Below are 23,830 nucleotides of genomic sequence, written 5' to 3' on the forward strand. Positions count from 1 at the left end.
GAAGGCTTTGAAGCTATGGACTGGCCCGCCCGTTCCCCAGACCTGAATCCGATTGAATGCATCTGGGACATCGTGTCTCACACCATCCACCATCGGCCCGTTGCACCACAGACTGTCCAGGAGTTGGCGGATACTTTAGTCCAGGTCTGGGAGGAGATCCCTCAGGAGACAATCCGCCACCTCATCAGAAGCATGCCCAGGCGTTGTAGGGAGGTCATACAGGCACGTGGAGGCCACACACACTACTGAGCATCATTTCCTTGTCTTAAGGCATTTCCACTGAAGTTGGATCAGCCTGTAACTTCATTTTCCACTTTGATTTTGAGCATCATTCCAACTCAAGTCCTCCATGGAATATTAGTTGTGATTTAAGTTGATCGTTTTTAGGTTTTATTGTTCTCAACACATTCCACGATGTAATGAATAAAGATTTACAACTGTAATATTTCATTCAGTGATATCCAGGATGTGGGATTTTAGTGTTCCCTTTATTTTTTTGGAGCAGTGTATATGTCCAGTTTTCTGTAGCTCTTTCAGTTCTGCTGAACAGACTGAGACAGGGTTAGAGGCTTCTCATCATTAAAGGGCAAGGAAGTTAATGACAAACAACGGCTTTGTTCTGCCTGATTATAGATCTACATAATCATAGTTATTCCCATTAGACTAGAGGGCAGCAACCTTTGCTATTCCATCTGTTGTGAAACTACATCTCCCAGCAATCTCTTACAGCCAAATTTTGTTAGGATATTTTGGGAGTTGTAGCTTTGCAAAAACGTAAAAAGTATTATCCGGACCAGTGCGGAGTCGCATTGGGAACGAGCAATGCCAATGACTCTTCGACCCCACCTCACTCCTGAGACGCAATGAATGTTCGATAGTAACCCTGGTGGGTGATGTAGGGGCAGTGCAGGTAGTAACCCAGCTTTTCAGAAACTGATATTAAAAAGAAACCTTTCTATGACTCTATTATCACATACACTGTTCATGTCTTTTATAGGGAGACAATTTGGCGGCTGTACAATGGTCAAATGCGCAGCAAGCGTCTGGCTATTAAGAAAATGAACGAAATCCAGAAGAACATTGATGGTTGGGAAGGCAAAGACATTGGGCAGTGTTGCAATGAGTTTATTATGGAGGGCTCCCTGACCAGAGTTGGGGCCAAGCATGAGCGGCACATCTTCCTTTTTGATGGCCTGATGATCAGCTGCAAAACGAATCACGGCCAGTCCCGGATTCCCGGATACAACACCGCCGAGTATCGCCTCAAGGAGAAATTCATCATGAGGAAGGTGCAGGTCATAGACCGGGAAGACACATATGATTTCAAACATGCATTTGAGTTGCTCTCAAAGGATGAAAACAACATAGTCTTTGCCGCCAAGACAGCTGACGAGAAAAACAACTGGATGGCAGCTCTGATCTCGTTGCAGTACCGCAGCACACTGGACCGGATGCTGGACTCTGTGCTCATTCAGGAGGAGAATGAGCAGCCCCTGCGCCTGCCTAGCCCGGACGTTTATCGCTTTGTCGAGGAAGATTCGGAAGAGAACATAGTTTTTGAAGACAATGTGCAGAGTAGGGGAGGAATTCCCATTATTAAGGGAGGGACAGTGGTGAAACTCATTGAGAGGTTGACATATCACATGTATGCAGGTACAGTCTCCGTCCTGACAAATGCTAGTTAATCCTTTAAGAATTTGTTTGTTTTTTAAAAAATGGTTTTCTTTTCCCAGATCCTAACTTTGTACGCACTTTTCTGACCACATATCGCTCATTTTGTAAACCACAGGAGTTACTGAGTCTACTGATCGAAAGGCAAGTAAATATTCATCCAATGCACCAAAATGTACCTTTAAACCAAAAAGACACCTCATTTATCACATTGCTGGACACCTCTGCTTAACCCCTCTCTGTGTAACATGTAATCCCTTAAAACATAGATTTATTAATATATATTAAAAATACCATTTCCCAGTGAGACACAAAAATAAATCAGAAAAAAACAGGATCCAATTGTGCACCTATTCTGTCAGATAGCCCTACACTTGGCTACTATCCCTACCTACCAGTGGAGGTTGGCACCCTAACAGATCGATTTGGCGCCCCCACTCAACGGCGGCTGACCCCAACTCACCCTATTAAATATCTAGCGAGCTACAGGTGGGAAAACAATGAGCCATTTAAAGAGATGAAGGAAGGTCTGAAAAAATAGGCTAAGGTGCACAAAAAAGTAAAAAAATAATAATAAATAACCCCAAAACTGTATAGCATCCTGCAACAGAGCTTCTTATGTATGCTACATGCAAGCAATAATCCAATCACATAAGAGCTAAACTCAAGTGTGCTGGCTAAAGAAAACCTAAAATAAACAAATACAGCCAGCACTACAAGAGGTTACAGACTAAAGCACAATAGCATTGATGACCAGGGTAGGTAAAATAACCTCAGAGTAGCCTGGTTCAATATATGTCAGCAGACTGTTAATAACAGACCCTCTTAGAACAGCCTGAGGCAGCATGTGCCAATAGTGCCAGGGTAGATGATAGGTGGTGTGACATAACATCCATATATAACTGACATGAAAAATAGTATTATTGTCACAGAACACAATAGAAAAATCTATTCCTTCCCTAGGCACCAGACTGAAAACAGATCAGCGTATCAGTAATGTACAGTCTCAGCATATTAATGCACATGATATACAAGGCAGCCAGGGGAGGACATAAGCCCAGATCTACTTAGCTGCCAGGTAATCGCCCCGACGCGTTTCCCCGTTAGACGGTTCCTCAGGAGGCAGAGATGTCAGAACCAATATAACATGGATGCAGGCGCCATGATGCTTGAGCAGGCCTGAGTAAATCCCAAAGGGGAGGGTTTTTATAACCCGGACGGGATGACCTTCTGTATGATAGAACTCCTACAACCTAGGATAAGAGGTGGAGACTTTGACAAGGCCCTCCTAAAACGTGAAGCGGAGTGGATCTTCCGAAAGCAGTCGGTCTCACCGCGAGGCCTAAATGAATCACTGACTTATACTTGTTTCCTGTAATGACAAGTTGGTCCCCTTCCTTGTGCATTTTGCTTAGTCTTAGTTCTGCCCTGTTGTTCACTATTTTAAGGGAATTGGGAACCCTAATTTGGAATTGCCATATGCACTGCATACTTATTTAGCTGCAGTAGTCAATTTTGACCTTACAATTTTTTCACTATCGTGAATTCCCTCTATCTATTTAGTATTTTTTGTATGTTTCTCCGTACCATTCTTGCCCCTAAATGGAGATTTATATTTAATTATTTTGCCTATTATTGGAGCAATATAGTCTTCCGTTTAGTTTAGGGTTTGTCTAATATAGGGTGCTGGATAGAACTCTCATCTGTCTGCTGGATGTTACAATACGGTCACCCTATGACTTCCTGGCATTTGTCAATATGTGAGCGGATTCGAGCTTTTATTTTTACTTTTGGGGCTCTCTATGGCATCCAGCATCCAGCTGTGTTTCCTCGCTGATTTGGCAGGAAGCGCGTATATCATTTATTACTTATAACCGCCCCCGGCACATTAACCCCCGGCACACCGCGATCAAACATAATCGCGGTATGCCGGCGGTATAGGGAAGCGTCGCGCAGGGAGGGGGCTCCCTGCAGGCTTCCCTGAGACCCCTGGAGCAACGTTATGTGATCGCGTTGCTGCGAGGGTCTCCTTACCTCCCTCCCTGTAGCAGGCCCGGATCCAAGATGGCCGCGGCATCCGGGTCCTGCAGGGAGGGAGGTGGCTTACCAAGTGCCTGCTCAGAGCAGGCGCTTGGTAAGCCTGCAGTGCTCTGTCAGATCAAAAAAAATTTCCACATGTGTAAAAAAAAAAAAAAAAAAAATTCCTAAATAATGAAAAAAAAAATAAAAAAAAATATATATATATATATATATATATATATATATATATATATATATATATATATATATATATATATATATATATATATTATTCCCATAAATACATTTCTTTATCTAAATAAAAACAAACAATAAAAGTACACATATTTAGTATCGCCGCGTCCGTAACGACCCCTTCAGTAAACACCGTAAGAAAAAAAAAAAAAAGAGGCAAAAAACAATGCTTTATTATATACCGCCGAACAAAAAGTGGATTAACACGCAATCAAAAAGACGGATATAAATAACCATGGTACCGCTGAAAACGTCATCTTGTCCCGCAAAAAACGAGCCGCCATACAGCATCATCAGCGAAAAAATAAAAAAGTTATAGTCCTCAGAATAAAGCGATGCAAAAATAATTATTTTTTCTATAAAATAGTTTTTATCGTATCAAAGCGCCAAAACATAAAAAAATAATATAAATGAGGTATCGCTGTAATCGTACTGACCCGAAGAATAAAACGGCTTTATCAATTTTACCAAACGCGGAACGGTATAAACGCCTCCCCCAAAAGGAGTTCATGAATAGCTGGTTTTCGGTCATTCTGCCTCACAGAAATCGGAATAAAAAGCGATCAAAAAATGTCACATGCCCGAAAATGTTACCAATAAAAACGTTAACTCGTCCCGCAAAAAACAAGACCTCACATGACTCTGTGGACTCAAATACGGAAAAATTATAGCTCTCAAAATGTGGCAACGCAAAAAATATTTTTGGCAATAAAAAGCGTCTTTCAGCGTCTGACGGCTGCCAATCATAAAAATCCGCTAAATAACTCGCTATAAAAGTAAATCAAACCCCCCTTCATCACCCCCTTAGTTAGGGAAAAATAAAAAATTTAAAAAAATGTATTTATTTCCATTTTCCCATTAGGGCTAGGGATAGTGTTAGGGCTAGGGTTGGGGCTAAAATTAGGGTTAGGGTTTGGATTACATTTACGGTTGGGAATAGGGTTGGGATTAGGGTTAGGGGTATAAAAAAACACAAAAATTGAGCTTATTTTGAGTTGGTACACATGCAGAGGTTAAACGCATGTTCATATTGGCCACAAAACATTAAAACCTACAAGAGAAAAAAAGTAAGTGAAAACCCTGATGTAACTAAGTAAAAAAGCAAAAGTGCATTTAAATAATACAGAGTTTTTAATAATACTGTTTTTTGATCAAAAAATAGCACAAAAGCCATCCCACCTCGTCACGGTAACTCTGATCGGGACAGTCCTAACTGTCTAATATTAAAAAAAAAAAATTTCTATTGTAGGTTTTAATGTTTTGTGGCCAATATGAACATGCGTTTAACCTCTGCATGTGTACCAACTCAAAATAAGCTCAATTTGTGTGTTTTTTTTCTCTGTAATGTTGCATTCTGTGCAAGCCGGGGTGTGTCCTCCCTGTTTCTGAGCTGTAGACTATATAAGGCTTCCCCAGTCTGGTGTTTCACTGGTTGGGCTCAGTCCTTTGTCTGCCCTTATTCACACTGAGGTCAACATTGACACAATGTAAGGTTTTAATATTAGACAGTTAGGACTGTCCCGATCAGAGTTACCGTGACGAGGTGGGATGGCTTTTGTGCTATTTTTTGATCAAAAAACAGTATTACTAAAAACTGTATTATTTAAATGCACTTTTGCTTTTTTACTTACCGTATATACTCGAGTATAAGCCGACCCGAGTATAAGCCGACCCCCCTAATTTTGCCACAAAAAACTGGGAAAACTTATTGACTCGAGCATAAGCCTAGGGTAGGAAATGCAGCAGCTACCGGTGAATTTCAAAAATAAAAATAGATGCTCCATACCGTTCATTATTGCCCCATAAGATGCTCCATATAAAGCTGTGCCACATATAATGCTCCATACTGTTCATTATTGCCCCATAGATGCTCCATATAAAGCTGTGCCATATAGTGCTCTGCACCGTTCATTATTGCCCCATAGATGCTCCATATAAAGCTGTGCCATATAGTGCTCTGCACCGTTCATTATTGCCCCATAGATGTTCCATATAAAGCTGTGCCATATAGTGCTCTGCACCGTTCATTATTGCCCCATAGATGTGCCATATAAAGCTGTGCCATATAGTGCTCTGCACCGTTCATTTTTGCCCCATAGATGTGCCATATAAAGCTGTGCCATATAGTGCTCTGCACCGTTCATTATCGCCCCATAGATGTGCCATATAAAGCTGTGCCATATAGTGCTCTGCACCGTTCATTATTGCCCCATAGCTGCCATATAGTGCTCTGCGCCGTTCATTATTGCCCCATAGCTGCCATATAGTGCTCTGCGCCGTTCATTATTGCCCCATAGCTGCCATATAGTGCTCTGCGCCGTTCAGTATTGCCCCATAGCTGCCATATAGTGCTCTGCGCCGTTCAGTATTGCCCCATAGCTGCCATATAGTGCTCTGCGCCGTTCATTATTGCCCCATGGCTGCCATATAGTCCTCTGCGCCGTTCAGTATTGCCCCATAGCTGCCATATAGTGCTCTGCACCGTTCATTATTGCCCCATAGCTGCCATATAGTGCTCTGCACCGTTCATTCTTGCCCCATAGCTGCCATATAGTGCTCTGCGCCGTTCAGTATTGCCCCATAGCTGTGCCATAGAAAGCTGTGCCATTGCTGCTGCTGCAATAAAAAAAAACGCCATACTCACCTCTCTTGCTTGCAGCTCCCAGCGTCCGGTCCCAGCGTCTCTCTGAACTGACTGATCAGGCAGAGGGCGCCGCGCACACTATATGCATCATCGCGCCCTCTGACCTGCGTAGTCAGAGCGGAGAGACGCCGGGAAGATGGAGCGGCGTCCCGCTCCCTCTGCCTGTCACACGGTCTTCGGTGCCGCAGCCTCTTCCCCTATCAGCGGTCACCGGCACCGCTGATTAGAGAAATGAATATGCAGCTCCACCCCTATGGGAGGTGGAGCCGCGTATTCATTTCTCTAATGAGCGGTCCCACGTGACCGCTGAAGAGGAGAAGAACTGCAGCACCGAAGACCGGGTGAAGGGCAGGGGGAGCGCCAGGATCGCCGGGACTAGGTGAGTATGCCTCAGCGCCCTCTCCCCCTCACCCGCCGCCCCTGCCGCCCACCGTGACTCGAGTATAAGCCGAGAGGGGCACTTTCAGCCCAAAATTTTGGGCTGAAAATCTCGGCTTATACTCGAGTATATACGGTAGTTACATCAGGGTTTTCACTTACTTTTTTTCTCTTGTAGGTTTTAGGGTTAGGGGTATGTCTGGGTTACAGGTGTGGTTAGGGTTACCGTTGGGATTAGGGTTAGGGGTGTGTTTGCATTAGGGTTTCAGTTATAATTGGGGGGTTTCCACTGTTTAGGCACATCAGGAGCTCTCCAAACGCGACATGGCGTCCGATCTCCATTCCAGCCAATTCTGCGTTGAAAATGTAAAACAGTGCTCCTTCCCTTCCGAGCTCTCCCGTGTGCCCTAACAGGGATTTACCCCAACATATGGGGTATCAGCGTACTCAGGACATATTGTACAACAACTTTTGGGGTCCAATTTCTTCTCTTACCCTTGGGAAAATAAAAAATTGGGGGCAAAAAGATAATTTTTGTGAAAAAATATGATTTTTTATTTTTACGGTTCTGCATTATAAACTTCTGTGAAGCACTTGGTGGGTCAAAGTGCTCACCACACCTCTAGATAAGTTCCTTAGTGGGTCTACTTTCCCAAATGGTGTCACTTGGGGGAGGGGTTTCAATATTTAGGCACATCAGTGGCTCTCCAAACGCAACATGGCGTCCCATCTCAATTCCTGTCAATTTTGCATGGAAAAGTCAAATGGCGTGCCTTCCCTTCCGAGCTCTTCCATGCGCCCAAACAGTGGTTTACCTCCACATATGGGGTATCAGCGTACTCAGAACAAATTGTACAACAACTTTTGGGGTCCATTTTCTCCTGTTACCCTTAGTAAAATAAAACAAATTGGAGCTGAAGTAAATTTTTTGTGAAAAAAAAGTTAAATGTTCATTTTTATTTAAACATTCAAAAAATTCCTGTGAAACACCTGAAGGGATAATAAACTTCTTGAATGTGGTTTTGAGCACCTTGAGGGGTGCAGATTTTTGAATGGTGTCACACTTGGGTATTTTCTATCATATAGACCCCTCAAAATGACTTCAAATGAGATGTGGTCCCTAAAAAAAAAATGGTGTTGTAAAAATGAGAAATTGCTGGTCAACTTTTAACCCTTATAACTCCCTAACAAAAAAAAATTTTGGTTCCAAAATTGTGCTGATGTAAAGTAGACGTGGGAAATGTTACTTATTAAGGCCATGTTCACACAGTGCGTTTTTTACTGCGGAACCGCAGCGGTTTTGCCGCTGCGGTTCCGCAGCTGTTTTCCATGCAGGGTACATAACAATGTAACCCTATGGAAAACAGTCACTGCTGTGCACATGATCCGGAATTTCGTTTAAAAAGCCGCGCAGAATAGCTACGGCAAAAAAGAAGGAGCATGTCACTTCTTTTTCCTGAACCGCAGCGGTTCTGCACCCATAGACCTCCATTGTGAGGTCAAAACCGCAGTAAAACCCGCAGATCAAAAATATATCTGCGGGTTTTACTGCGATTTGATGTGCAGAACCGCTGCAGCAGGAAGTGCGGGGGAGCGGGCGGAAGTGCGTGGGCGGAGTGTGGCTGCCCCCCCGTGCTCCGATGCCCCCCCCCCCCCCCCGTGCTCCGATGCCCCCCCCCCCCCCCGTGCTCCGATGCCCCCCCCCCGTGCTCCGATGCCCCCCCCCAGTGCTCCGATGCCCCCCCCCCGTGCCCTAATCTCCCCCCCTTATACTTACCCGGCGTCCCGGTGTCCGTCCGGCCGTCTTCTCCCTGGGCGCCGCCATCTTGCAAAATGGCGGGCGCATCCGCAGTGCGCCCGCCGAATCTGCCGGCCGGCAGATTCGCTCCAAAGTGCATTTTGATCACTGAGATAGGTTATATCTCAGTGATCAAAATAAAAAAATAGTAAATGACACCCCCCCCCACTTTGTCACCCCCATTGGTAGGGACAATAAAAAAATTAAGAATTTTTTTTTTTTTTTCACTAAGGTTAGAATAGGGGTAGGGGTAGGGTTAGGGTTAGAAAACTGCATAAAAAAAAAGGATCAAAAAACGCATCAAAAAAGGACAAAAAAGGACCAAAAAAAGGACCTGCGTTTTCTGCCAAGAGCTGCAGTTTTTTTAAAAAAACAGTCCTGAAAAAAAAAAAGGATGGAAATCCTGAACGTGTGAACATACCCTAAGTATTTTGTGTGACATATCTCTGTGATTTAATTGCATAAAAATTCAAAGTTGGAAAATTGCAAAATTTTCAAAATTTTCGCCAAATTTCCATTTTTTTTCACAAATAAACGCAGGTAATATCAAAGATATTTTACCACTATCATGAAGTACAATATGTCACGAGAAAACAATGTCAGAATCACCGGGAAGCGTTCCAGAGTTATAACCTCATAAAGGGACAGTGGTCAGAATTGTAAAAATTGGCCTGGCCATTGACGTGCAAACCACCCTTGGGGGTAAAGGGGTTAATCACTTCAGGGCAATATAGAGAATGAAAACAGTGTATACCTGCATCCCACAGCAGTGCCATTATAGCAATGTTGGTGCTTCTGTTCCCAGCAGGTGATGTGACATTGTGCTATATGACCGCTGCAGCCAACCAACGGAATTTTGATGTACTTACCTAATCAATGGCTGCTGATTGGCACACACCTATGACTCATCATCCACTGGGAAAAGTAGCATGGTCTTCACTAGAATGGCGCCTCTGCGAGAAGGGAGTATACATTGTTTTCCCCTCACCCATGACAGTACCTGAGAGAGAGTGGGATCCGCCGCTATCACTGGACAAGAAGCCAAGAGCACAGAATCAAAAGACAACTCCTATTTCCTCTTTTAATGTAGCTTTGTTGTCCTTTGGATGTAGGAACCTTGAGCAGATGGCTGGAGCAGCCGTGATTCATGGAACACCATGGTGTGTTCTATAGCAACCTCTAGTAATAATGGCAGCGAGTACAGTGGGCAGTCAGGCGCTGGCATGCTAACAGTCTGGGAGAATCTACGTTTAATGCTTCAGTACCTGCCTATGCTTGATCTCTGGCCTGGAGCCTTGCGGTTCAGTAGTCCTGTGGCTTTGTGACTTGTCTTGCAGCTTGGTGCTTCTCGTTTAGGTTCTGTGGCTTAGCTGGTTAAGGCACCTGTCTTGTCAACAGATCCTTTGTTCGAATCTCAGTAGTGTCTGGTTGCTCACGTCTTGTGCGTTGGGTCTGGCCACCTCAAGTCTGGTGCCTCATGTCTTGTGTTGGACCGCCCCCTCGTGTCTGGAGCCACATGTTTAGTGTGTTGGGCTTGGCCGCCTCATGTCTGGTGCCTCCTGTCTCGTATGTTGGGCCGGTGGTCTCATGTCTGGTACCTCATGTCTCGTGTGTTGGGCCGGCTTCCTCGTTTCTGGAGCCTCATGTTTTGTGTGTTGGGCTGGCTGCCTCATGTCTGGTGCCTCATGTCTCGTGTGTTGGGGCGGCCGTCTCATGTCTAGTGCCTCATGTCTCGTGTGTTGGGCCGGCCGCCTCTTGTCTGGAGCCTCATGTTTTTTGTGTTGGGCTGCCTGCCTCATGTCTGGTGCCTCGTGTCTCTTGTGTTGGGCTGGCCGCCTCATGTCCCTGACTGACAGCTAGCTGCAGTGTAGAGCCAGTGTCAGTCGGGGGCGCGGTTACAGCACCCACTCAGTATACTCAGAGACATGACTTAACTGGTGCCCTCCGCCCCTGTGACTAAATACCGAATGCTGGCAGGTAAAATAAAGATCACTTTCTCCCAGCTGCCTTCGGCTGCATGCAGCCGCCGGACAGCATCATAATTATGTTAACCTGCAGATTAACCCCATATCTGTGGGTTAGCAGTGTTATTTCTGGTTACCGGATCCCTTTAAATAGTGTTATAATGCTGCCTGGCCACCTTACTGAAGGTGCGACTATTAGGAGAAAATGAATATATTTCTTTCAGTTATCTGCTTGGTTTCAGCCATGGGGGTGTGCACCGAGCGGATACAGATCAGTATGCTGGGAGCGGCGGCTGTAAGCACGCCTTGGCACTTTGACAGCTAACTCTGCAGTGTATCTGCAAATCCATTCGCAGGACCTGGTCTATTGGCCATATCAGTGATCTGTGGCTGTCAGACAGGAGCCTCCTCCTAGCCAGCCAGCTAATCAAAAAAAAGAACTGTGGTTGCTGGTAGGTAGGAGGCCGCAATGAAGGGTCCAGTCTGATTATCCCTGATTACTGACCTGGGCGCTGGCCGGGCATTGCAAGTTGATTTGCACCAACTATAAGCTTTATAACTATCAAAGCTGTTTTTCTGATAGAGTTCCTAATCGGTAATCCATCTAGGCTGCCTTCACCGACCTAAAGTGGTTCTACCAAGTTTGAAAGTTTTTCCCCATTGATAAGATATGGCATAACTTCCAATCGTTGGGTGTCAGACTGCTTGAACTCCCATTGAACCTGAGAAATATAGCTCTGAAGAGCCCGCGAGTGACGGAACTGTGGTCATCACCTCGACTCCATTTATTCTTAATGGGAGTGGCGAAGACCAGCTGAACATGGCACTCAGCTATCTACAGAGGTCTCAAAAAGAATGAATGGAGCGGTAGTGTGCATGACTGACTATTACTTCATTAACATGACTATTATCAGGCAGCTACAGAAGGATAGAAGAGGTAAATCCTGCAGCCTTCTCTGAGCGGTTTGGTTGCTGGTGTATCTGTAAATTCTGTAAATATGTTATTCCTTTAGAAGCAGCTGTGTCCTCTTAGTAGCGGATTAACCTTTTATAAACAGCTGTGTCCTCTTCAACTGTCCTGCAGAATACACAGGACATCTTATTACATGTATTATAAATGGCAATAGTTGGCTTCAAGTAAAGTTCAACCTCCTGGAGGGAGGGAGGACAATTTTACTCCTGATAGCATCTCATTGATTGAGTTCATTGGAATGCATTTGTGAAATGATTCACCATGTTTGTGAATCTAGGAAAATTTACTAGAAAAAGTAATTGATTCTCCTATGGTATTCAATAGATAAGTGACTTGACAAAACGGGCGAATTGATGAGTCCACCGTAAATCCTGCAGATGTAAGCACAAGGCTCCATTGACTATTCAGATGCTGTACAGTAGAATCTTCCCTCTCGTAGCTGGTACATCCCAACCTCACCAGATTTTCAGCTTATTGTTTTAAAGTGAAACTAAACATTGCACCCCCCTATAATAGTGAGGGAAATGGAATGATTTGCTAATGACATTTATTTGAGAAAAGACTTATCATTTCATCTACTGTCACTTTTTGCATCTTTCTTAGAACTGATTGGTCCCCTTTAAGGCCCACATACACAATCAAGTCTGATACATAACCAAAAATCCACTAGTGGACTCGCCACCTCAAAGGACAATGCTATTCAACAAAACACCATACTAATGTGTAGGTGAAAACGAGGCATGGGCACATATTAAAACATATATATTTTATTTAAACATAGATAAAACATCAAGACTAGGAAATTCAAAAAAAGACTGATGGCAGGCAGAACTAACAAATAATATAAAATAAATAAATAAAGCCACTAGAAGAACACCGTATAATCCTGCTATATCAATATTACAACCTGCATTGTGACCAAAAAAGGTCTACATATGTAGGATATATTAATAGACACACAAATTATAATTCAAATATACTGTGCATAAATGGTAAAGAGGATATGTAAAAATAAACAAAACTCCTAAGAGTATATATCCACATAAACTGAGCTTAAAGAGGCTTCTAATCCTCCAACCGTTACTACCACCGATACAGGATGGCTAGAGAAAGGTGTCTAGTGCAGCAGAGTAAAATCAGTGTCTTGTCATGCTGGTAATGGTTCTATATAAAAAAGCGGCTATCATAACAAGTAACTTGCATAAATATATGCCTTGTCCTGCGTGCCCACCAGTAACCCCGACAGCGCCGTTTCGCCTTTGTGGCATGCCCCTATTTTGAGGAAGCCACAAAGGCGAAACGGCGCTGTCGGGGTTACTGGTGGGCACGCAGGACAAGGCATATATTTATGTAAGTTACTTGTTATGATAGCCGCTTTTTTATATAGAACCATTACCAGCGGGCTGGTCTGTAAGAATTGCTTTGCATGACAAGACACTGTTATTTTACTCTGCTGCACTAGATACCTTTCTCTAGCCATCCTGTATCGGTGGTAGTAACTGTTGGAGGATTAGAAGCCTCTTTAGGCTCAGTTTATGTGGATATATACTCTTAGGAGATGATTTGCAAAAAAGAAAAAAAAAAAAGAGCATGAACCGAACATTCCAAAATCATACGTTGATCTAAAGCCGCTAGGCAAACATTAATATAACTGAATATGAGGTTTTCAGTTTAACATTCTGATCAGACTGAAGCCCACTGCCCCTTCACGGCAAACCTCGTAGTCGGTCCTATCGCCCTAACGGAGCGGAGCCGTGCGGCGCTCACCGCCACAGCGGCCATGCACCAGCAGGGCGGACGGCCTGTTGCCCCACAGCACCCATGCTGCAAGACTGAGTCCCCAAGACTCCAGACCACAGCAACAATATACTCTTAGGAGTTTTGTTTATTTTTACATATCCTCTTTACTATTTATGCACAGTATATTTGAATTATAATTTGTGTGTCTATTAATATATCCTACATATGTAGACATTTTTTTGGTCACAATGCAGGTTGTAATATTGATATAGCAGGATTATACAGTGTTCTTCTAGTGGCTTTATTTATTTATTTTATATTATTTGTTAGTTCTGCCTGCCATCAGTCTTTTTTTTTTAATTTCCTTGTCTTGATGTTTTATCTATGTTTAAATAAAATATATATGTTTTAACAATCAAGTCTGAGTGGTTTTATACCAAATTTTCTTAATGGAAATTGGTGCATTTTGGACTTAAAGTAAGAACACGTAATCTACAGTTGATATGAACAGGCTTACTTTTTCACTTTGACGTAAACATGGAGCCCACGCTTTCCAGTTTTGGAAAGTGTAGCGTAACAAGTGAACTTTGTGCAAAGTTTTGGCGCACATCATGATTTGCTTCAAGTTTGTTTTTGTTTTTTTTCTGCAACTTATGGCACAAAACGTTGCAAATGCGTTGATAAATCTAAGCCTCTATTTTCAGGAATAGCACTTTAAGTTCATAGAATGTTATTTAAGGAACGATTCATTTTGCCATGCATCAAAAAACTAATTGACTGGCTTTTCTGTAGATTCGAAATACCAGATCCCGAACCTACAGAATCAGACAGAATCGCGATAGAGAAGGGAGAACAGCCGATCAGTGCAAACCTTAAAAGATTCCGGAAAGAATATGTTCAGCCCGTGCAGCTCAGGTGGGTTTTTGTTTCTGCTGTGTGACCCCGGCCCTTTTATATGTGTGTCTTCTCCACGGTCCACTGCACTGGCCTCGCTATTTCTTGCAGGGTATTAAATGTATTTCGGCACTGGGTTGAACATCATTTCTATGATTTTGAAAGAGACCCGGAGCTTCTTGAGCGATTAGAAACTTTCATCACCAGTGTTAAAGGTAAAGTCCTCATAAAAGATGGAAGTTTACCTGAAGGGGTGTTCAGTTCACCTCATCCCGATAATGATATTTTCCCTTCTTTTATTTAGGAAAATCCATGAAGAAATGGGTGGAGTCCATCGCCAAAATCATCAGACGCAAGAAACAAGCCCAGGCGAATGGCATCAGCCACAACATTACGTTTGAGAGCCCCCCTCCTCCTATTGAGTGGCACATAAGTCGCTGCGGCCAGTGCGAGACATTTGATCTGATGACCCTGCACCCTATAGAGATCGCTCGTCAGCTGACTCTTATAGAGTCTGATCTGTATAGGTAAGAAATGTCAGTGTTATGTTACTGAAAAGAAATGCCTTCACATATATTGATCATTTAAAGGGATCCTCCACTCCTGTTAACAAATATTTATCATTGGGGTTTTCTAACATTTACTGGCGAAAGTGATAAGTGCTGCACAAACCCTTTAAAGAGAAAATGACACCTTAAGTAAATACATTTCCATGAAATAATTATTTCTTAGAATTCTGTATTCGGATGTTCCTTTATTCATCCTGGAACTGTGCTAGATGTTCCCATTCCCCTTGCCAATAGATGTGTCTGTACACAATCTGATGCTGTCAAATCGGTGCTGGCGGTGTCCGTCTTCAATTCCTGGCAGGTATACTGTATGCATTCTATTCTGATTAATAGGACACGTGCATGATGCCGGCCTAACAATGGCTGGTTGCTTAGAGAGCTGTCACCTGTCACACAGCAGACCGATATGGTGTATAAGGGATCGTCCTTTCTGTTGTCTCTAGGGCCGTGCAGCCGTCAGAACTTGTGGGCAGCGTCTGGACGAAAGAAGACAAAGAAATTCATTCCTCTAACTTGTTGAAGATGATCCGCCACACCACAAACCTCACTCTGTGGTTCGAAAAGTAGGTTCTGCTACAGATCCAGGCGCCAATACAATGGCTGCAGGTCAGAGATGCAAGGGATTATTGCCTCAATTAATAGGTTTTCCAGGCAAATCGCACAGAATATAATAAAGACTTGCTAGTCTGTCACAATCTTTACCCACTACCACAAGCCCGACTGTCGAGGTCTCGCTAACTATTGGTTGCACATTGACAGACTTTTACGTGTTAGTAGTAGAGTTGTCAGTGTGGCATGTATTGCATTTGCACACTGTATTTCTCGCACGTTTCTCATATGCGCGCATGCGCCACTCGATGGGGAAGAGGGGGTGATAAAGCCACTGCCGAACATGTCTGGTGGAGGTTTATTTTCCACTAGATGGTGGCCCGATTCTAACGCATCGCGTATTCTAGAATATGTATAGTAGTATATAGCACAGCCACGTAGTATATAGCACAGCCACGTAGTATATACAGTTATATGAAAGTTTGGGCACCCCTATTAATCTTAAGCTTAATGTTTTATAAAAATTGGCTTTTTTGCAACAGCTATTTCAGTTTCATATATCTAATAACTGTTGGACACAGTAATGTTTCTGCCTTGAAATGAGGTTTATTGTACTAAGAGAAAATGTGCGATCTGCATTCAAACAAAATTTGAAATAGCTGTTGCAAAAAAAACAATTTTTGTAAAAACATTGAGCTTAAGATTAATAGGGGTGCCCAAACTTTTTCATATAACTATCACAGCCCACGTAACAGACAGCCGCATAGTATAAAGCACAGCCACGTAGTATATGGCAGCCAGGCAGTATATAACACAGCCCACGTAATATATAGCACAGCCAACGTAGTATATAACACAGGCCACGCAGTATATAACACATTCCACGCAGTATGTAACACAGCCCACGTAGTATATAGCAGTGTGGGCACCATATCCCTGTTAAAAAAAAAAAATTAAAAATAGTTAAATACTTGCCCTCCGGGGTCCACCAAAGCTGTCCCGATGCGCGCGATGCTGCCGTCAGCTTCCATTCCCAGTGATGCATTGCGAAATTACCCAGATGACTTGGCGGTCTCGAAAAAGATACCAGTAAAAACGTCAACTCTTCCTGCAAAAAGACCTGGCATGACTCTCTGGGCCAAAATATGGAAAAATTATAACTCTAAAAATATGGTGATGCAAAAACTATTTTTTTGCAATAAAAAGTGTCTTTTAGTGTGTGACAGCTGCCAAACAGAAAAACCCGCTATAAATCACCCCTTAGTTAGGGAAAAATAATAAAATTTAAAAAATGTTTTTATTTCAATTTTTCCGTTAGGGTTGGGATTAGGGTTACTGGTGTGTCAGGGTTAAGGGGTGTGGTTATGGTTAGGGTTGGGATTATGGTTAGCGGTGTGTTGGGGTTAGGGTTGGGATTAGGGTTAGGGGTGTGTTCAGGTAAGGGGTGTGGTAAGGGTTCAGTTATAATTGGGGGGTTTCCACTGTTTAGGCACATCAGGGGCTCTCCCAACGCGACATGGCGTCCGATCTCAATTCCTGCCAATTCTGCGTTGAAAAAGTAAAAACAGTGCTCCTTCCCTTCCGAGCTCTGCCATGCTCCCAAACAGTGGTTTACCCCCACGTGTACTCAGGACAAATTGGACAACTTTTGCGGTCCAATTTCTCCTGTTACCCTTGTAAAAATAAAAATTTGGGGCCTAAAAAATAATTTTTGTGGGGGAAAAAAATTATTATTTTTTTTTATTTTCACGGCTCTGCGTTATAAGTTTTAGTGAAACACTTGGGGGGTTCAAAGTTCTCACAACACATCTAGATAAGTTCCTTGGAGAGTCTAGTTTCCCATATGGGGTCACTTTTGAGGGGTTTCTACTGTTAAGGTACATCAGGGGCTCTGCAAACGTAACATGATGCCCGCAGACCATTCCATCAAAGTCTGCATTCCAAAACGTCGCTCCTTTCCTTCCTAGCTCTGCCATGCGCCCAAACGGTGCCCCCCCACATATGGGGTATCTGCTTACTCAGGACAAATTGCACAACAAATTTTGCAGTCCAGTTTCTCCTGTTACCCTTGGGAAAATAAATTGGGGCGAAAAGATCATTTTTGTGAAAAAAAAATATGATTTTTTTGTTTTTACGGCTCTACATTATAAACTTCTGTGAAGCACTTGGGTGTTCAAAGTGCTCACCACACTTCTAGATAAGTTCCTTAGGTGGTCTACTTTCCAAAATGGTGTCACTTGCGGGGGGTTTCCAATGTTTAGGCACATCAGGGGATCTCCAAACGCGACATGGCGTCCGATCTCAATTCCAGCTAATTTTGCATTGTAAAGTCAAACAGCGCTCCTTCCCTTCCGAGCTCTGCCATTCGCCCAAAGAGTAGTTTTCCTGCACATATGGAGTCAGCGTACTCAGGGCAAATTGTACAACAACTTTTGGGGTCCAATCTCTCCTACTACCCTTGGGAAAATATAAAATTGGGGGCGAATAGATCATTTTTGTGAAAAAAAAATGAAAATTGTAATCAGCTGGGAGAGGTTATAGGGGGCTCGGGAGAGACGTGAATTGTGATCATCTCTGTATAAAACCTCTGCTGTCAGCTGTTTTCTTGTCGGCCAGGTGTCTTGTGGAGACTGACAACTTCGAGGAGCGGGTGGCAGTTTTCAGCCGAATTATCGAAATTCTTCAGGTTTTTCAAGATTTGAACAATTTTAATGGCGTTTTGGAGATTGTGAGCGCAGTGAACTCTGTCCCCGTCTATCGCCTGGATCACACCTTCGAGGTGAGCAATAGATCTATCTTCCATTTCTGCTGATCTGACTTATTCATATGAAGCTGATGATAATGTGATCTGTGTCTGCTTCTCGCCCTCAGGCGTTACAGGAAAGGAAGAAGAGGATACTTGATGAAGCAGTGGAGCTCAGTCAGGATCACTTCAAGAAATATTTGGCAAAACTCAAGTCAATCAACCCACCTTGTGTGCCTTTTTTTGGTATGTCGACCTTACTCATCCTCCTCTCTCCTGCAGTGAAAGATGCAGGGGTCTTGTCCTTATTACCAAGTCCACTCTCACGGGTCAATTTCATAGTATTTTGATCAATGTGTATAAGCCCACTGTCATGTCACAGCGAACCTCTGTGGGTCCCTCGGTGTGGCGGCTATTGTGTCGGTGGGGTGATGTGGCTGAGCCCTGGGGGTTCTGCCTGGCAGCATTGGTGTTCTTGGGGACATGGTCTACAGTATTTGACTTGACCAAAAGTTCCTCATGAGCACAGAGGGGCTCTTGTTTGCTTGCAGAACACTAGATGATCCAGGTTATTCCACCTTGTTGGCAGCGGGATCGCATGCTGGGAGTATTGGGTTCTGGGTTATTTAAAAAGATTTTTGTCTCTGACATCAGCTCATAGTTAATGAGGATTTTTTTTTCTTAATCTTTAATGCAGGAATATATTTAACAAATATACTGAAAACCGAAGAAGGGAACCCAGACTTCCTGAAGAGGCATGGCAAAGAACTGATCAACTTCAGCAAAAGGCGAAAAGTGGCCGAAATCACAGGGGAGATCCAGCAGTACCAAAACCAGCCTTATTGTTTGCGGGTTGAAGCAGATATCCGGGTATGAATATGTAGAAATCTCTAGCTCTGAGGCCATGTTCACATGGACTTTAATTGTACATGTAAGGCAGATGTGTGCACTGTATGGTGCAGGCTCAGGACCTGGGGAATTGTCCAAACTAATAAAATTGCTGTTTTTTTCCTTCACTCCATTGGGGGGGGGACACATGAGACAAGTTTTTTTTCTTCCAGTTACCTGAAAAAAATAGAATATATAGATTAGAAAGTCATTCTGACCTCAAATTGATACTGCTAAAAACTACAGCTCATACCATTAAAAAAACAAACTCTGATAAAAAGCTATGATTCAGAATATTTTTTTTTTAGTAGTAAGACAAAAAAAAACTATATAAATTTGGTATAATCATAATTGCACAGACTTGTAGAAAAAAATTACCAGGTAATTTTTACTAAAAAAAAGTAAATATAATAAAAACAAAAGCACAAAAAAGTCAGAATTTCTGTTTTTTTTTATTTATTTCACCCCATTTGGATTTGATTTTTTTTTTCGGTACATTATGTGCTATAATGGATGGTGACATTAAGAGCTAGCATTTATAATAATAATAATAATAATAATAATAATAAACCGTCATGTGGTTGTCAATGGAAAAATGAAAATGATGCCTTGGAAAGTGAGGAAGGAAAACATCAAAGCAAAAAATATGAAATAAAAATGGTAGCGTCTTGAAGGGGTTATTGGTTTTGACAGTGTCCCCTTTATCTAATTATAGAGGTTCTTTGAGAATCTGAACCCTATGGGAAATACCTTGGAGAAAGACTTCTCAGACTACCTGTTTAATAAATCTCTGGAGATCGAGCCTCGAGGCTGCAAACAGCCCCCCAGATTTGTAAGTATCTCTTATAATTATGTGGGACATATTTTCCGCTTTTCCTTCCTGTGATATTCTGTGCACACCCCTCTATTAACTCCTTTCTGACGTAGGATGTACTATCCCGTCGAGGTGGTATGGGCCCGTATGACCACCGACGGGATAGTATGTCATCACCGATCAGCCGCGCTCACGGGGGGAGCGGGGCCGGGTGTCAGCTGACTGTCGCAACTGGCATCCAGCACTATGTACCAGGAGCAGTCACGGACCGCTCCTGGCACATTAACCCCCGGCGCACTGCGATCAAAGATGATCGCAGCGTTCTGGCGGCATAGGGAAGCATCGCACAGGGAGGGGGCTCCCTGCGTGCTTCCCTGTGACCCTCGGAGCAACGCGATGTGATTGCGTTGCTCCGAGGGTCTCTTACCTCCTCCCTGCAGGCCCAGAACCAAAATGGCCTTGGGGGGGCCTTCCGGGTCCTGCAGAGGGGTGGCTTCCAAGCGCCTGCTCTGGAAGCCTCCCTGCTGTGCCTTTCAGATTGCTGATCTGACACAGTGCACAGCAAAGTGTCAGATCAGCGATCTGACCCTATATAGTCATGTATTCCCCAGGACAAAGTAAAAAAAATTAAAAAATATTTACATGTGTTAAAAGAAAAAAAAATCCTAAATAAAGAAAATATATATATAATATATAAAATATATGAGCGGTACCACGTGACCACTGAACAGAGGAAGAGCTGCGGCACCCAAAGACCATGGGACAGGCAGGGACAGCGCCAGGAGCAGGTGAGTATGCCACAGTCCTCTCCCCCTTCACCCGCCGACCATGATAAGCCGAGAGGGGAACTTTCAGCCCAAAAATTTGGGCTGAAAATCTCGGCTTATATTCGAGTATATACGATATATATATCTATCTATCTATATATCTATCTATATATATATATAGATATATATATATCTATATATATATATATATATATAGATAGATATATATCTATATATATAGATATATATATATATATATATATATATATATATATATATATATATATGTACACATCTATATATCTATATATCTATATATAGATATAGATAGATATATATCTAGATAGATATATATCTAGATAGATATATATCTAGATAGATATATATCTAGATAGATATATATATATATATCTGTATATATCTATCTATATATCTGTATATATCTATCTATATATCTGTATATATCTATCTATATATCTGTATATATCTATCTATATATCTGTATATCTATATATCTATCTATATATATATATATATCTATATATATATATCTCTATATATATACAAAAGCAGTACAAAACCATCCTCAGGAGGAAGAAGCAGAGTTACATCTCTACGAAGCTCAATCAACTCCAAGACGCCCTCCAAGACCACTCCTTCTGGGAACTATGGAACCACATGGACACCAAAGACAAGAAAAACAACAACCATATCCAAAATGGCAACCTCTGGCTCCAATACTTCAGAGACCTCTATAAAGACATTCCAAAGGAAGGACTAAGCCAAGAACAGGAAAACATAATGGCGAAACTAAAAGCAATGGAGGAAAAAATCAAAAACTCCCAAAACCCGGTGGATACACCTATAACACTACAGGAAGTAACCGAGAGACTCTCCTCCATAAGAAGTAGAAAAGCCGGTGGCCTAGATGGAATCCTACCAGAAATGCTGAAGTACAGCCCACCAGAAATACAGGCTGCAATGGTTAAACTCTTCAATATTGTACTGAGTGCCGGCTACTTCCCTCGTACCTGGAACCAAGGCCTCATCACACCCATCCACAAGAGTGGGGACAGGTATGACCCAGCCAACTACAGAGGCATATGCGTCAGCAGCAACTTGGGAAAACTGTTCAACAGTATCCTGAACAAGAGGATCCTCACCTTCCTCACCGAGCACAACGTCCTCAACAAGAGCCAAGCAGGGTTCATGCCGAACCACCGCACCACTGACCACATCTATACTCTGCACAGCCTCATTCAGAGACACGTCTACAATACAAAGAATGGGAAGATATACGCCTGCTTTGTGGACTTTAAAAAGGCCTTTGATTCAGTGTGGCACCCGGGCTTATTCCTGAAACTGCTGGAGAGTGGAATAGGAGGAAAGACCTACGATGTCATCAAAAGCTCCTACACCGAGAACAGCTGCAGCGTGAGTGTGAGCGGCAAAAGAACGGCTTTTTTCCAGCAGAGCCGCGGAGTAAGACAAGGCTGCAGCCTAAGCCCAACGCTCTTCAACATCTACATCAACGAGCTGGCTACCGCCCTGGAATCCTCCTCAGCACCAGGACTCACCCTCCACGACGCTCAGGTGAAATTCCTGCTGTATGCAGATGACCTGCTGCTGCTGTCACCAACCGAGAAAGGCCTCCAGGACAACCTGAAAATCCTAGAGAAATTCAGCTCCACCTGGGCCCTACCGGTCAACCTAAAGAAAACCAACACCATGGTGTTCCAGAGGAGAAAGAGAAGATCAGACCAACACCCATCATTTATCCTCAACAACTGCGACCTCACAGGAACGGACAAATATACCTACCTGGGCCTAGAGATTCACCGGTCAGGGAACTTCAAACAAGCCATAGAGACCCTGAAAGACAAGGCCTGCAAAACCTTCTATGCCATCCGAAGGACACTCTACCATCTGAAGCCACCAGTGAGGGTCTGGCTAAAAATCTTCGACTCCATCATCGCCCCAATCCTCCTGTATGGCAGCGAAGTCTGGGGTCCTCACACCTACCCAGACTGGTCAAAGTGGGACTCCAGTCCAACAGAAATATTCCACCTGGAATTCTGCAAGCACCTGCTCCAGGTCCATCGGAGCACCTCCAACAGTGCTTGTCGGGCCGAGCTGGGCAGATTCCCTCTACACCTAACAGTTCTAAAGAGGGCGCTGTCATTCCGGGCTCACCTGCATAGGAGCAATCCAAGCTCCCATCACCATAAAGCCCTGATACATGAAGGTGAAACAGAAAAACCAGAACCCCCGGAACAGCCCAGCCAAACCCAACCGGAGCAGAACACCAATCACAACAACCTGACAAAAGCCGGAATTAGGAAGATGGCAGATGAAGGCCAGGAGAGGTATGTCAGTGACTGGAAGAATGATATCATCAGCTCACAGAAACTGACCATGTACCGGAGCCTACAGAGAGACTACAGACTGGCCCCATATCTGGAGAAACTCCCGGACCCCAGAGACCGCCAGATCCTGAGCCGATATAGACTCAGCGCCCACAGTCTGGCCATCGAATGTGGCCGACACAGGCAGAGCTACAAGCCCAGGGAGGAAAGACTGTGCCAACACTGTGATCAGGAGGCCATAGAGGACGAAACCCACTTCCTGCTACACTGCTCCAAATACTCAGCAGTGAGGGACACTCACTTCAGGAGACTCTCACATCTCTTCCCAGACTTCATCACCATGAAGGAGGAAGAGAAAACATATATCTTGCTGGGAGAAGAAGAGAGAGCGGTGGAGATAGCAGCGCGGTATGTGAGCGAATGCCATAGACTACGAGAAAGAGAACTATGATGCCATGGACTATAGCCCCCAACCTGGATCTGCCCCACCCACCTCCCCTATGCCATGGACTATAGCCCCCACAATGGACCTGCCCCATCCACCTCCCCTATGCCATGGACTATAGCCCCCAACCTGAACCTGCCCCATCCACCTCCCCTATGCCATGGACTATAGACCCCAACCTGGATCTGCCCCATCCACCTCCCCCCACAGCTCCTACCCAACATCCCCTCAGTCCCTATCCCTATTGCCTCTATACACTTGCTTTGGCAAAACTGATGTGTATTTGGTCCTGCCAATAAAGCTTCTTTGAATCTTTGAATCTATATCTATATATATATATATATAGATATATA

At 43.5% G+C, this 23,830-nt stretch overlaps 1 protein-coding gene across 1 annotated transcript in view; it reads left to right on the forward strand.

The window, feature by feature from the left end:
* Positions 1 to 23,830, forward strand: part of SOS2 (SOS Ras/Rho guanine nucleotide exchange factor 2) — a 98,982-nt gene that overhangs the window by 36,924 nt on the left and 38,228 nt on the right. The window contains exons 10-19 of the mRNA XM_069735329.1: positions 998 to 1,653; positions 1,734 to 1,815; positions 14,235 to 14,357; positions 14,448 to 14,551; positions 14,641 to 14,863; positions 15,349 to 15,468; positions 18,071 to 18,233; positions 18,326 to 18,443; positions 18,895 to 19,067; positions 19,801 to 19,917. Coding sequence (XP_069591430.1) covers positions 998 to 1,653; positions 1,734 to 1,815; positions 14,235 to 14,357; positions 14,448 to 14,551; positions 14,641 to 14,863; positions 15,349 to 15,468; positions 18,071 to 18,233; positions 18,326 to 18,443; positions 18,895 to 19,067; positions 19,801 to 19,917 — 1,879 coding nt within the window. The remainder of the gene's footprint in view (positions 1 to 997; positions 1,654 to 1,733; positions 1,816 to 14,234; positions 14,358 to 14,447; positions 14,552 to 14,640; positions 14,864 to 15,348; positions 15,469 to 18,070; positions 18,234 to 18,325; positions 18,444 to 18,894; positions 19,068 to 19,800; positions 19,918 to 23,830) is intronic.

This window comes from Ranitomeya imitator, chromosome 1 (genome assembly GCF_032444005.1).
Source record: "Ranitomeya imitator isolate aRanImi1 chromosome 1, aRanImi1.pri, whole genome shotgun sequence".
NCBI classification, from domain to species: Eukaryota; Metazoa; Chordata; class Amphibia; order Anura; family Dendrobatidae; genus Ranitomeya; species Ranitomeya imitator.